Source organism: Salmo trutta, chromosome 12, assembly GCF_901001165.1.
Source record: "Salmo trutta chromosome 12, fSalTru1.1, whole genome shotgun sequence".
Classification (NCBI taxonomy): Eukaryota; Metazoa; Chordata; class Actinopteri; order Salmoniformes; family Salmonidae; genus Salmo; species Salmo trutta.
In genome coordinates, this window is record NC_042968.1 from 94,428,758 (window position 1) to 94,443,641 (window position 14,884).

The 14,884-nt window shown below is 40.5% G+C and overlaps 1 protein-coding gene across 2 annotated transcripts in view; it reads right to left on the minus strand.

Annotated features, from left to right (window-relative positions):
- paxbp1 (PAX3 and PAX7 binding protein 1) overlaps nucleotides 1-13,599 on the minus strand; it is a 54,081-nt gene extending 40,482 nt beyond the window's left edge. For both annotated transcript variants that reach the window (XM_029770393.1, XM_029770394.1), the window contains exons 1-3: nucleotides 13,148-13,599; nucleotides 12,490-12,612; nucleotides 3,095-3,301 (exon numbers count right to left, since the gene is read on the minus strand). In XM_029770393.1, coding sequence (XP_029626253.1) covers nucleotides 3,095-3,301; nucleotides 12,490-12,612; nucleotides 13,148-13,430 — 613 coding nt within the window. In that variant the 5' untranslated portion in view covers nucleotides 13,431-13,599. The remainder of the gene's footprint in view (nucleotides 1-3,094; nucleotides 3,302-12,489; nucleotides 12,613-13,147) is intronic.
- Nucleotides 13,600-14,884: the final 1,285 nt, after the last annotated feature.

Here is a 14,884-nt window from a genome sequence, read left to right on the forward strand (position 1 = left end):
CCCCACCTCTTTAAGGACTACCTGGGATAGGATAAAGTAATCCTTCTAACCCCCCCCCCCCCCCTTAAAAGATTTAGATGTACTATTGTAAAGTGGTTGTTCCACTGGATATCATAAGGTGAATGCACCAATTTGTAAGTCGCTCTGGATAAGAGCGTCTGCTAAATGACTTAAATGTAAAATGTTGGAGGAAATGACATTATGCGCAATTATTGATATAATAACGATCATATCATAAGAAAACTTGAGAGTCAAACGATGATATGGTGTGTGGTCCTCAGTATGACTCAGGGAAACAATGCAGTTTATTAGGTTACAGATTAAATAAATTATGATGAACGTCACGGGGGGGGGGGGGGGGGGTGAAAGTGCACGGTGATGAGCTTGATGCTCCTTTCCAATAAACATTGAGGTTCTTGTTCTGGTTAAATGATGATAGATGCTTGAATGCCATTTACTAAAATCCATAATAACATCATGTAGACTAGCCTACCCAGCACTGTATCTGTGAGCTGTTGGCTATAGAGCGCACGTGGCCGTGGCCAGACCAGAGTTGGCATATTTGCTATTTAACGTAACAGTTTGTAACAAAAAAAAAAATATATATATATATATATTAATAAATACTTTTTTTTTTTAAATACAGTAAAAAAAAAATGTAATGAAAAAAAATATATATTTTTTTAAATCTGTAGATTTCTAAATGTGACGGAAACACAATGACCTTAAGTTTTCATGTACTCAATAAAAATCTGAAGCGAATTATTTTTTTAAAATTGTGTGTGTACTACATCATTTTCCCTCGCCAGCTGTGTCTAGCCCAGCTAGCTAGCCTTTCCTTGGTTTGGCACATTTGAATTCCCTCGCTATAAACCATATTGAATGCTTGTTGGCTAACAAAGTACAATCTGATGACAATGTCAAAACTACTGTAACGTTCAACACAGTTGACTTTAGTCGACTGGACGATTGATTTAAAAATAAAAAAAATTGGGGGCACACGGGACATTGGTCTGATTTGCGCCTGTCTCAGTCGACTAATCTATTGCGGATTCCGCGCGATGGAACATTCCATCACTCTAACGTCGCCATCGGCAACGTTAGAAACACGTGCCACAATTGACCCAGCGTCGTCCGGGTTAGGAGAGGGTTTGGCCGGTAGGGATGTCCTTGTCCCATTGCGCACTAGGGATTCCTGTGGCGGGCCGTGTGCAGTGCACGCTGACCGGGTCGCCAGGTGCACGGTGTTTCCTCCGACACATTGGTGCGGCTGGCTTCCGGGTTAAGTGGGCATGGTGTCAAGAAGCAGTGCGCCTTGGGTGGGTTGGGTTTTTGGAGGACGCATGGCTCTCGACCGATGCCTCTCCCGAGACCATACGAAAGTTGCAGCGATGAGACAAGACTGTAACTACCAATTCGTTGGGGGGGGGATTATAATAATAATTTAATGAACACGCCCCACATGGCATATGGAAAAACAGGTGATAATTAATTCGAACCCAAAATCAACCTCAAAAAAGCACTAATTGCTCAGCACTACAAGGTGACCTAACATCGACACGTTAAACAACATCCTTGGTTAATTTGAGCGTTACATCTTTAAAAAAAGTCAGCGATGAGATAAGAAATGATTACGTCGGTTCTCCCCACAGTTGGACAGTTGAAAGTAAGCAGTCCCTCAAGGAAACATGACCATAGCTCAACGTGTCCGTCTCCACTAAGACTGAGAAACACTTCTCTACCTGAACGCGTTAATGTAGCCTAGCGGTTAGAGCGGAGGGGAGGCAGGTAGCCTAGCGGTTAGAGCGGCGGGGAGGCAGGTAGCCTAGCGGTTAGAGTGGAGGGGCGGCAGGTAGCCAAGTGGTTAGAGCGGAGGGGAGGCAGGTAGCCTAGTGGTTAGAGCGGAGGGGAGGCAGGTAGCCTAGCGGTTAGAGTGGAGGCAGGTAGCCTAGTGGTTAGAGCGGAGGGGAGGCAGGTAGCCTAGCGGTTAGAGCGGAGGGGAGGCAGGTAGCCTAGCGGTTAGAGCGGAGGGGCGGCAGGCAGCCTAGTGGATAGAGTGGAGGGGAGGCAGGTAGCCTAGTGGTTAGAGTGGAGGGGCGGCAGGTAGACTAGCGGTTAGAGTGGAGGGGCGGCAGGTAGCCTAGCGGTTAGAGTGGAGGGGAGGCAGGTAGACTAGTGGTTAGAGTGGAGGGGAGGCAGGTAGCCTAGTGGTTAGAGCGGAGGGGTGGCAGGTAGGCTAGCGGTTAGAGTGGAGGGGCGGCAGGTAGACTAGTGGTTAGAGTGGAGGGGCGGCAGGTAGCCTAGCGGTTAGAGTGGAGGGGCGGCAGGTAGCCTAGCGGTTAGAGTGGAGGGGCGGCAGGTAGCCTAGCGGTTAGAGTGGAGGGGAGGCAGGTAGACTAGTGGTTAGAGTGTAGAGGTGGCAGGTAACCTAGCGGTTTGAGTGGAGGGGAGGCAGGTAGACTAGTGGTTAGAGTGGAGGGGCGGCAGGTAGCCTAGAGGTTAGAGTGGAGGGGCAGCAGGTAGCCTAATGGTTAGAGTGGAGGGGCGGCAGGTAGCCTAGCGGTTAGAGCGGAGGTGTGGCAGGTAGCCTAGTGGTTAGAGTGGAGGGGCGGCAGGTAGCCTAGTGGTTAGAGTGGAGGGGCGGCAGGTAGCCTAGTGGTTAGAGCGTTGGGCCAGTAACCGAAAGGTTGCTGGATTGAATCCCCCGAGGTGACAAGGTAAAAATCTGTCATTCTGCCCCTGAACAAGGCAGTTAACTCCACTGTTCCCTGGGCGCCGTGGATGTCGATTTAAGGCAGCCCCCCCCCCCCCCCCCCCCCACGCACCTCTCTGATTCAGAGGGGTTGGGTTAAATGCAGAAGACACATTTCAGTTGAAGCCATTCAGTTGTACAACTGACTAGGTATCCCGCCCTTTCCCCCTTGTATAGGGAACAGGGTTTAATTTGGGACTGTCCACCGTCACCTGGTAGTATGGTCCTGGCGTTTGGAAAAGGCTTGTCTTGCCTCAGACTATTATAACTATTGACGTACTGCAGTCACCTGTTGACCACAGCCCAAAGGGAAGAGAGTGTCATTCAGGAAACCACCATTACCTGGACGTAGGTTGCTGAGCGTGGACAAGGTGCTGGTGTTTGAGAAGGCTCCAGCTGCAGTTGTAGTGGGAGTCTTGGAGGCGAGGCTCTGGCTCTTAGGCTCCTGTTCATCAGTACTGTCCACTTCCATCTCCTCTTCTCCCTGTTCGCTGCCTGCCCTGCTGGCAGGCTCCTCTTTAATGGAGGCCAGGGGCTGGGACCACACATCTGGAGAGGGAGGGGGGCACACAGCATGTTAATACACACACACAGCATGTTAACACACACACACACACACACACAGCATGTTAACACACACACACACACACACACAGCATGTTAACACACACACACAGCATGTTAACACACACACACAGCATGTTAACACACACACACACACACACACAGCATGTTAACACACACACACACACACACAGCATGTTAACACACACACACACACACACACAGCATGTTAACACACACACACAGCATGTTAACACACACACACAGCATGTTAACACACACACACACACACACACAGCATGTTAACACACACACACACACACACAGCATGTTAACACACACACACACACACACACAGCATGTTAACACACACACACACACACACACAGCATGTTAACACACACACAGCATGTTAACACACACACACAGCATGTTAACACACACACACAGCATGTTAACACACACACACACAGCATGTTAACACACACACACACACAGCATGTTAACACACACACACACACACACACAGCATGTTAACACACACACACACACACACAGCATGTTAACACACACACACAGCATGTTAACACACACACACACACAGCATGTTAACACACACACACACACACAGCATGTTAACACACACACACACACAGCATGTTAACACACACACACAGCATGTTAACACACACACACAGCATGTTAACACACACACACACACAGCATGTTAACACACACACACACAGCATGTTAACACACACACACAGCATGTTAACACACACACAGCATGTTAACACACACACAGCATGTTAACACACACACAGCATGTTAACACACACACAGCATGTTAACACACACACAGCATGTTAACACACACACAGCATGTTAACACACACACACAGCATGTTAACACACACACAGCATGTTAACACACACAGCATGTTAACACACACACACAGCATGTTAACACACACACAGCATGTTAACACACACACACAGCATGTTAACACACACACAGCATGTTAACACACACACAGCATGTTAACACACACACAGCATGTTAACACACACACAGCATGTTAACACACACACAGCATGTTAACACACAGATTTGCTTATAATATTGTTTGAAAGATTTTATAGTATGAAGAACACAATTAAACAAAGCTGAATAAAATAGAAAGGATATTTTCTCCAAATGATTTGAGGGAGTGTGAACATGCGACTATTCTGTGTTGAGTGGTTAATATAGAAATAGGTATTTCTATATGCTTAACTTAGAGTTATTAGTGCTGCATTTAGCTGTGGTTTGGGTTTATGTGACATGATATGCTAGCTTGAAAAATGGGTGTCTGATTATTTCTGGCTGGGCACTCTGCTGACCTAATCTAATGTTTTGCTTTCGTTGTAAAGCCTTTTTGAAATCGGACAGTGGGGTTAGATTAACGAGATTCTTGTCTTTAAATAGCTGTAAAATAGTCATATGGTTGAGTAATTGAAGTAATAGTATTTCTAACGATTCAAAAATCGCGCCACTGGATTTCAGTGGCTGTTACGTAGGTGGGACGAGTTCGTCCCACATGCGCCAGAGAGGTTAATGTAACCTTAGTTGTTCTACAAACTTTAGGCTGTATGTTTTGATTTTTAATATGCATGATGCGACTTCATTGATGATTTGAAAAAAGTGGCTTGAAAGGCATGAGCTCTGCTTTGTTTTTTTTTGTGCAGGCTGTACACACTTCATCAGTCTCTCCTTCACAATTTGACAAGCACTTGATAATGCCTCGAATTTCACGGCGGCATCCCCTTTGTGGCCGTAAGGCACCCTAAACAAAAAAAACCCATGCCTTTTTGCGGGCCGGAGTGCTGCGTTGTGCTCTTCTCCCTGAGTGTGCCGCGTCGTCCGAAGCATCGCTCACTCACACGGCTCTCCGTCACGTGATCGGGTCTTTCTCACAGGCTACAAGTGAAGACAGACGAATCGGAGGACGCAACTGCACTCGTTCTTATCCAAATCCGAGGTGCTTACTGAAGATATTGGAAGAACTGTCCGCCTTTTTACATTTTCGTCATCCAACAAGATGAGTAGGCCTAACGAACAAAAGCACCAGCCTCTGTCAATAGTACAAATAGTTCCTATCCCCCCCCATAGTACAAAAATCGTCCTATTCTGTACGATAAATAAATATTGCAAACATAGTCTGGGACAGTTATAGGATGCGATAGATCCCAAATTAACACAACCACTAGCATAAAAACACAAAACATTTTTATGCAATGTGAAAGACAACAGATCAGAACGTTTAGCTTAAAATGTTGATAAACTGTTGGGCTATTTCTTCACATTATAAGCGCAGCAATGCATACATGATAGTAGGATGTAAGCGCGAATGTTCGATTAGCGTAAAACGCCATTATCATAAGTGACCTCAAATGTGATTATGCAGGTAATGCTTTTATTATAAAATTGAATTTTTATGGTGAAAATTATCTTCCCCCAAACTGGAAACTCGCACGTTGCTTACATATGCCGGTTAGGCTCTACACCCCTTGTAAAGTGGATTATTTGGCCACTTAAGTTGTGATACAAACCTAATTAAAACATATAGGACTATGGGCTACTAACCTTATTAAACATATAGGACTATGGGCTAGGCTACATGAGGTGTGATACTAACCTTATTAAACATATAGGACTATGGGCTAGGCTACATGAGGGGTGATACTAACCTTATTAAAACATATAGGACTATGGGCTACTAACCTTATTAAAACATATAGGACTATGGGCTACTAACCTTATTTAAACATTTAAGACTATGGGCTACTAACCTTATTAAACATATAGGACTATGGGCTACTAACCTTATTAAACATATAGGACTATGGACTACTAACCTTATTAAACATATAGGACTATGGGCTACTACCCTTATTAAACATATAGGACTATGGGCTACTAACCTTATTAAACATATAGGACTATGGACTACTAACCTTATTAAAACATATAGGACTATGGGCTAGGCTACATGAGGGGTGATACTAACCTTATTAAAACATATAGGACTATGGGCTACTAACCTTATTTAAACATTTAAGACTATGGGCTACTAACCTTATTAAACATATAGGACTATGGGCTACTAACCTTATTAAACATATAGGACTATGGACTACTAACCTTATTAAAACATATAGGACTATGGGCTACTACCCTTATTAAACATATAGGACTATGGGCTACTAACCTTATTAAACATATAGGACTATGGGCTACTAACCTTATTAAACATATAGGACTATGGGCTACTAACCTTATTAAACATATAGGACTATGGGCTAGGCTACATGAGGTGTGGTACTAACCTTATTAAAACATATAGGACTATGGGCTAGGATACATGAGGGGTGATACTAACCTTATTAAAACATATAGGACTATGGGCTACTAACCTTATTAAAACATATAGGACTATGGACTACTAACCTTATTAAATCATATAGGACTATGGGCTAGGCTACATGAGGTGTGATACTAACCTTATTAAACATATAGGACTATGGGCTGGGCTACATGAGGGGTGATACTAACATTATTAAACATATAGGACTATGGGCTAGGATACATGAGGGGTGATACTAACCTTATTAAAACATATAGGACTATGGGCTACTAACCTTATTAAACATATAGGACTATGGGCTACTAACCTTATTAAAACATATAGGACTATGGGCTACTAACCTTATTAAACATATAGGACTATGGGCTACTAACCTTATTAAAACATATAGGACTATGGGCTACTAACCTTATTAAAACATATAGGACTATGGACTACTAACCTTATTAAACATATAGGACTATGGACTACTAACCTTATTAACATATAGGACTATGGGCTAGGCTACATGAGGTGTGGTACTAACCTTATTAAAACATATAGGACTATGGGCTAGGCTACATGAGGGGTGATACTAACCTTATTAAATCATATAGGACTATGGACTACTAACCTTATTAAAACATATAGGACTATGGACTACTAACCTTATTAAAACATATAGGACTATGGGCTACTAACCTTATTAAACATATAGGACTATGGGCTAGGCTACATGAGGGGTGATACTAACCTTATTAAAACATATAGGACTATGGACTACTAACCTTATTAAAACATATAGGACTATGGGCTACTAACCTTATTAAAACATATAGGACTATGGGCTACTAACCTTATTAAACATATAGGACTATGGGCTACTAACCTTATTAAACATATAGGACTATGGGCTACTAACCTTATTAAACATATAGGACTATGGGCTACTAACCTTATTAAACATATAGGACTATGGGCTACTAACCTTATTAAACATATAGGACTATGGGCTACTAACCTTATTAAACATATAGGACTATGGGCTACTAACCTTATTAAAACATATAGGACTATGGGCTACTAACCTTATTAAACATATAGGACTATGGACTACTAACCTTATTAAACATATAGGACTATGGACTACTAACCTTATTAAACATATAGGCTATGGGCTAGGCTACATGAGGTGTGGGTACTAACCTTATTAAAACATATAGGACTATGGGCTAGGCTACATGAGGGTGATACTAACCTTATTAAATCATATAGGACTATGGACTACTAACCTTATTAAAACATATAGGACTATGGACTACTAACCTTATTAAAACATATAGGACTATGGGCTACTAACCTTATTAAACATATAGGACTATGGGCTAGGCTACATGAGGGGTGATACTAACCTTATTAAAACATATAGGACTATGGACTACTAACCTTATTAAAACATATAGGACTATGGACTACTAACCTTATTAAAACATATAGGACTATGGGCTACTAACCTTATTAAATCATATAGGACTATGGACTACTAACCTTATTAAAACATATAGGACTATGGACTACTAACCTTATTAAAACATATAGGACTATGGGCTACTAACCTTATTAAACATATAGGACTATGGGCTACTAACCTTATTAAACATATAGGACAAAGGGCTACTAACCTTATTAAAACATATAGGACTATGGGCTAGGATACATGAGGGGTGATACTAACCTTATTAAAACATATAGGACTATGGGCTACTAACCTTATTAAACATATAGGACTATGGGCTACTAACCTTATTAAAACATATAGGACTATGGGCTACTAACCTTATTAAACATATAGGACTATGGGCTACTAACCTTATTAAACATATAGGACTATGGGCTACTAACCTTATTAAAACATATAGGACTATGGACTACTAACCTTATTAAACATATAGGACTATGGGCTACTAACCTTATTAAACATATAGGACTATGGGCTACTAACCTTATTAAACATATAGGACTATGGGCTACTAACCTTATTAAACATATAGGACTATGGGCTACTAACCTTATTAAAACATATAGGACTATGGGCTACTAACCTTATTAAAACATATAGGACTATGGACTACTAACCTTATTAAACATATAGGACTATGGACTACTAACCTTATTAAACATATAGGACTATGGGCTAGGCTACATGAGGTGTGGTACTAACCTTATTAAAACATATAGGACTATGGGCTAGGCTACATGAGGGGTGATACTAACCTTATTAAATCATATAGGACTATGGACTACTAACCTTATTAAAACATATAGGACTATGGGCTACTAACCTTATTAAACATATAGGACAAAGGGCTACTAACCTTATTAAACATATAGGACTATGGGCTAGGATACATGAGGGGTGATACTAACCTTATTAAACATATAGGACTATGGGCTACTAACCTTATTAAACATATAGGACTATGGGCTACTAACCTTATTAAAACATATAGGACTATGGGCTACTAACCTTATTAAAACATATAGGACTATGGGCTACTAACCTTATTAAACATATAGGACTATGGGCTACTAACCTTATTAAAACATATAGGACTATGGGCTACTAACCTTATTAAAACATATAGGACTATGGACTACTAACCTTATTAAACATATAGGACTATGGGCTACTAACCTTATTAAACATATAGGACTATGGGCTACTAACCTTATTAAACATATAGGACTATGGGCTACTAACCTTATTAAACATATAGGACTATGGGCTACTAACCTTATTAAAACATATAGGACTATGGGCTACTAACCTTATTAAAACATATAGGACTATGGACTACTAACCTTATTAAACATATAGGACTATGGACTACTAACCTTATTAAACATATAGGACTATGGGCTAGGCTACATGAGGTGTGGTACTAACCTTATTAAAACATATAGGACTATGGGCTAGGCTACATGAGGGGTGATACTAACCTTATTAAATCATATAGGACTATGGACTACTAACCTTATTAAAACATATAGGACTATGGACTACTAACCTTATTAAAACATATAGGACTATGGGCTACTAACCTTATTAAACATATAGGACTATGGGCTAGGCTACATGAGGGGTGATACTAACCTTATTAAACATATAGGACTATGGACTACTAACCTTATTAAAACATATAGGACTATGGGCTACTAACCTTATTAAATCATATAGGACTATGGACTACTAACCTTATTAAAACATATAGGACTATGGACTACTAACCTTATTAAACATATAGGACTATGGGCTACTAACCTTATTAAACATATAGGACTATGGGCTACTAACCTTATTAAACATATAGGACTATGGGCTACTAACCTTATTAAACATATAGGACTATGGGCTACTAACCTTATTAAAACATATAGGACTATGGGCTACTAACCTTATTAAAACATATAGGACTATGGACTACTAACCTTATTAAACATATAGGACTATGGGCTACTAACCTTATTAAACATATAGGACTATGGGCTACTAACCTTATTAAAACATATAGGACTATGGGCTACTAACCTTATTAAACATATAGGACTATGGGCTACTAACCTTATTAAAACATATAGGACTATGGGCTACTAACCTTATTAAACATATAGGACTATGGGCTACTAACCTTATTAAATCATATAGGACTATGGGCTACTAACCTTATTAAAACATATAGGACTAGGGGCTACTAACCTTATTAAATCATATAGGACTATGGGCTACTAACCTTATTAAATCATATAGGACTATGGGCTACTAACCTTATTAAATCATATAGGACTATGGGCTACTAACCTTATTAAACATATAGGACTATGGGCTAGGCTACATGAGGTGTGGTACTAACCTTATTAAACATATAGGACTATGGGCTAGGATACATGAGGTGTGATACTAACCTTATTAAATCATATAGGACTATGGGCTAGGCTACATGAGGGGTGATAATAACCTTATTAAACATATAGGACTATGGGCTAGGATACATGAGGGGTGATACTAACCTTATTAAACATATAGGACTATGGGCTACTAACCTTATTAAGCATATAGGACTATGGGCTACTAACCTTATTAAACATATAGGACTATGGGCTAGGCTACATGAGGGGTGATACTAACCTTATTAAACATATAGGACTATGGGCTAGGCTACATGAGGGGTGATACTAACCTTATTAAACATATAGGACTATGGGCTAGGCTACATGAGGGGTGATACTAACCTTATTAAACATATAGGACTATGGGCTAGGCTACATGAGGGGTGATACTAACCTTATTAAAACATATAGGACTATGGGCTACTAACCTTATTAAACATATAGGACTATGGGCTAGGCTACATGAGGTGTGAGACTATGATGCTAACTAGTCGCTAAAAAAGGCATTGTTTCTTATTGGGGGCATCATTCACAAGTGAAAGGCTAATATTGTTACCCATCGGACTATCCTCGATTTCATCTGGTCTTTACATATTACTAAATAATATGTGTGACATTTGTTTTGATTTATAAATGGACCATTATCATGCACCTGTATCGAAACAGGGGCAGCGGTAAGAAAATACATGTCATCTATGCCCTTAAATAGGGGGATCCTTTCCTCATGGGGTTTGTTTTCATGCCAGCCAGGTAGGCTTTACTCCTGTTGTAAATACAAGCAAATGTGCTTAATATTAGTAAAGTGGAGACATAAATATAGTAGGCCTGGGCCTATAGAAAACTGATGCAATCCTCCTCTTTTTAATAGAGGCCATCACTCTTGTTTTCTCACGCAATTTCATAGCCTATAGAAAATGTTGCACAGCGTGAGCTCTCATGAAGTGAAATTCATTTGCAGAGTGATTTGAGGAACAATAGAGTGCCGAGTACCATGCAGTTAGCAAGTTTGGTAGGCTACTAATTTTTTTATTTTATTTATTTTACTAGGAAAGTCAGTGAACAACAAATAGGTACACACAAACATCACAACTGCTGTTAGCCGACTTGTATTATACTGTTCAATTTATACAGTTGCCCCATATCTCCCTTCCCTAATACACGTGTATTAGGGAAGGGAAAAAATATATACATGTATGCATTCACTACTGTAAGTCGCTCTGGATAAGAGCGTCAGCTAAATGACTAAAATGTTTTAAAAAATGTAAAAAAATAAAAGTTAAAATATTGGACCATGAATTGTGCCTTCCTTGTATTATACTTAGGCTAAAATGTTTCTTCTACTGCCATTTACTTTATGTTTGTATTCTTATCTTTTCTTATTGTTGAATTGTCCAGAAGGAGCCTGTGGTGGCAGGTGGCCTAGTGGTTAGAGCATTGGGTCAGTAACAGAAAGGTTGCTGGATTGAATCCCTGAGATGACAAGGTAAAAAATAAAAAATCTGTAGTTCTGCCACTGTTCCCTAGTCGGCCGTCATTGTAAATTAGAATTTGTTTTTAACTGACTTGCCTAGTTAAATAAATACATTTTAAATAAAAAGTAAGCATTTCGTTGGATAAGGTATACCATGCGTATCACCTATATACAACTAATAAAACGCTGGTATTTCACAGCAACAACAACAAAAAAATAGTTTGAGTCGATTTCCTGACAGATGCATGCTAGACTTGAACAGGTATAGGTGAATGTTATATCCCTAACGCACACACACCCGATGAGCAACCACATACGATGGGCGCACAGACACACACACACACACACACACAGGTGTGATGTCTTACCGGTGTTGGGCTCTTGTTTAACATAGCAGACCTTCTCCAGATCTTCCTTGTATTCTTTCTTCAGCTGCTTGACGATCTTCTTGCTGTGGTTGGATTTCTTTACTCTGAACACCTCCGCCTCATCTACAGAGAGAGACACACACAGAGAGACACACACAGAGAGACACACACAGAGAGACACACACAGAGAGAGACACACAGAGAGAGACACACAGAGAGAGATTAGATAACGTCCTCGTAAACGATGAAGCAAACAAACAATCATTCAGAGAAGATTGGATGCAACCACTGGCTGTTTAATTAACTAGCTCACTGATGTTGTTTACAACCTTGAATCCGCTAGCTACTGTAACGTTAACTGACTGACATTAGTTAAAACATAGCCAACCCGCACAACGTACAAACTTTGACAATATTTCGACAATGTCAAAATTGTCAACACTTCCAAAACGTCAGCTCGGAAGCACAGTATTGAATCAAGAGGTCACTTATTAACGTTAGATAGTTAAATATCCGCTGAAACAGTTAGCTAACCGGTTAGTTAGCTAGCTAAAGTTAACTAGCTATGCTAAGCTAAGCTAGCTCACGTTAACCGGTAATAAAGGAGTTGTAATCAGTTCGAGCTAACGCTAACTAACTAGCCAACGGTTAACTTTACCTTCATCGTCGTCAAAGCTTAACAAACTGGCTTTCGGTACTCCCACTACATCCCGACTTTTCTTTTCCTTCTTTATGGCCTTTGATTGAAACCCGTTGCCGTGGTGTACGTCCATGGTAACCCCGGAGAAGGTGTCCGTGCTGGGGGTATCGAGCATCGGGATATCCTCGGTGAAAGGCCCGCATGGCGGCGGTGGCTGCTGGGCTGGTTGACTTTCCTCCTTCTCGTCCTCGTCTGACTCATTCCTCCGTCTTAAATTTGATCTTTTTGCTTTTTTAAACATGTCTGCTCTTTTATTTTATTTATCCGTAACAAATTATGCTATATCTGTAAACACACGACAGCATATTAATAAAATGCTACGAAGCGCGCAAAATCTGCTCTGCAGTGGAAGGCAGCCATTTCGTTTCAGCCAGCGGAAGTAGCCGTATTTTATTATTTATTTATTCTAGCAAATATTACAGACAAACGAGAAATAGCAATGGCGTCTTTTTGTAGGCACTAACTGCACCATGGACAATAACTATTGGGGGGGAATTAAGGTTGTTTTAAAGAATAAACACCGAAAATAAGGTCTGTGGTAAACACCGGTTTAGGATATCTTATACGTTTTGATCAGTAAGATAATCACTTGCTTTGTGTCCCTATGCCAATAAAACCATTTGAATGGAGTAATCTTTATCAGGTAACGTCACTTTTTTGTGTGAATTATATTATACAATAAAAGCAAAGGCTTCATATTGCATGAATGTAATGTTAACAAAATGCTATTATCTCATAGAACGAAACGTATAAAAGATCTCCTCAGATCTTTCTTTCGCTATTTATTCCAAAAACCCAATTCTTTCCACGTAAATGTTTACCGTTGGGGATGGCTGAACGAACCAGAGGTAACTCATTTCTGTTTTAGGACTACAAGCTTGCGAGCTCTATTGATGCCGCGTTCACAACAACTGGGAAGTCGGAAAAATACAGGTAAAATCCTGACGTTAGTGGTCTTCAGGTCAGAGCTCTATAAATAGGCCAGAGTTCCCAAATCGGAGTTCGAGTTAGATGACCCTACGAATGGATTTTTCCACAAATCGCAGCTCGTTTTTTTTTCGAGTTCCCAGTTCTTTCGGACGTCCGGAAGTTGAGATTTCCAAATTCCCAGTTGTTTTGAACGCGGCAGGAGTACCAACCCTAAATGGTTCCAATCGTTTTTCCACAATTACTTTTTCCGTAGGGGATTTACATGTTTTTAATTGAACCATTGTTTAACTAGGCAGGTCAGTTAAGAAAAAAATCATATTTACAAAGACGGCCTACACCAGCCCAACCCAGACAACGCTGGGCCAGCCTGGATTCGAACTAGGGTGTCTGCAGTGACGCCTCTAGCACTGAGATGCTGCGCCACATTTTACAACTACTTCATATAAGCAGTGGCGATTTTAGCAAAGCAACTACACAACACTAAACAATACATTAATTGCACTATAATGGTGACAAACGGTGCCCACAAACTGTTAGGGCCTACATAAAGCTGTCCCAACAGCAGAGTCCCAACACCTTACCACTGCTAAACCTGGCTATCAGAGGAGCCTTGTCTGGCAGCGAAACAGTTCATTCAGCCTCATTTACTGCCTTTAAAAAAAGCATAGCTAATATGGCTGACTGGTTTAAACAGATGTGGTTTTTACTGACAATTGAGATGTACAAACTATGGCATAAGGGAACGATGAGCGGATAAGAGGCAAT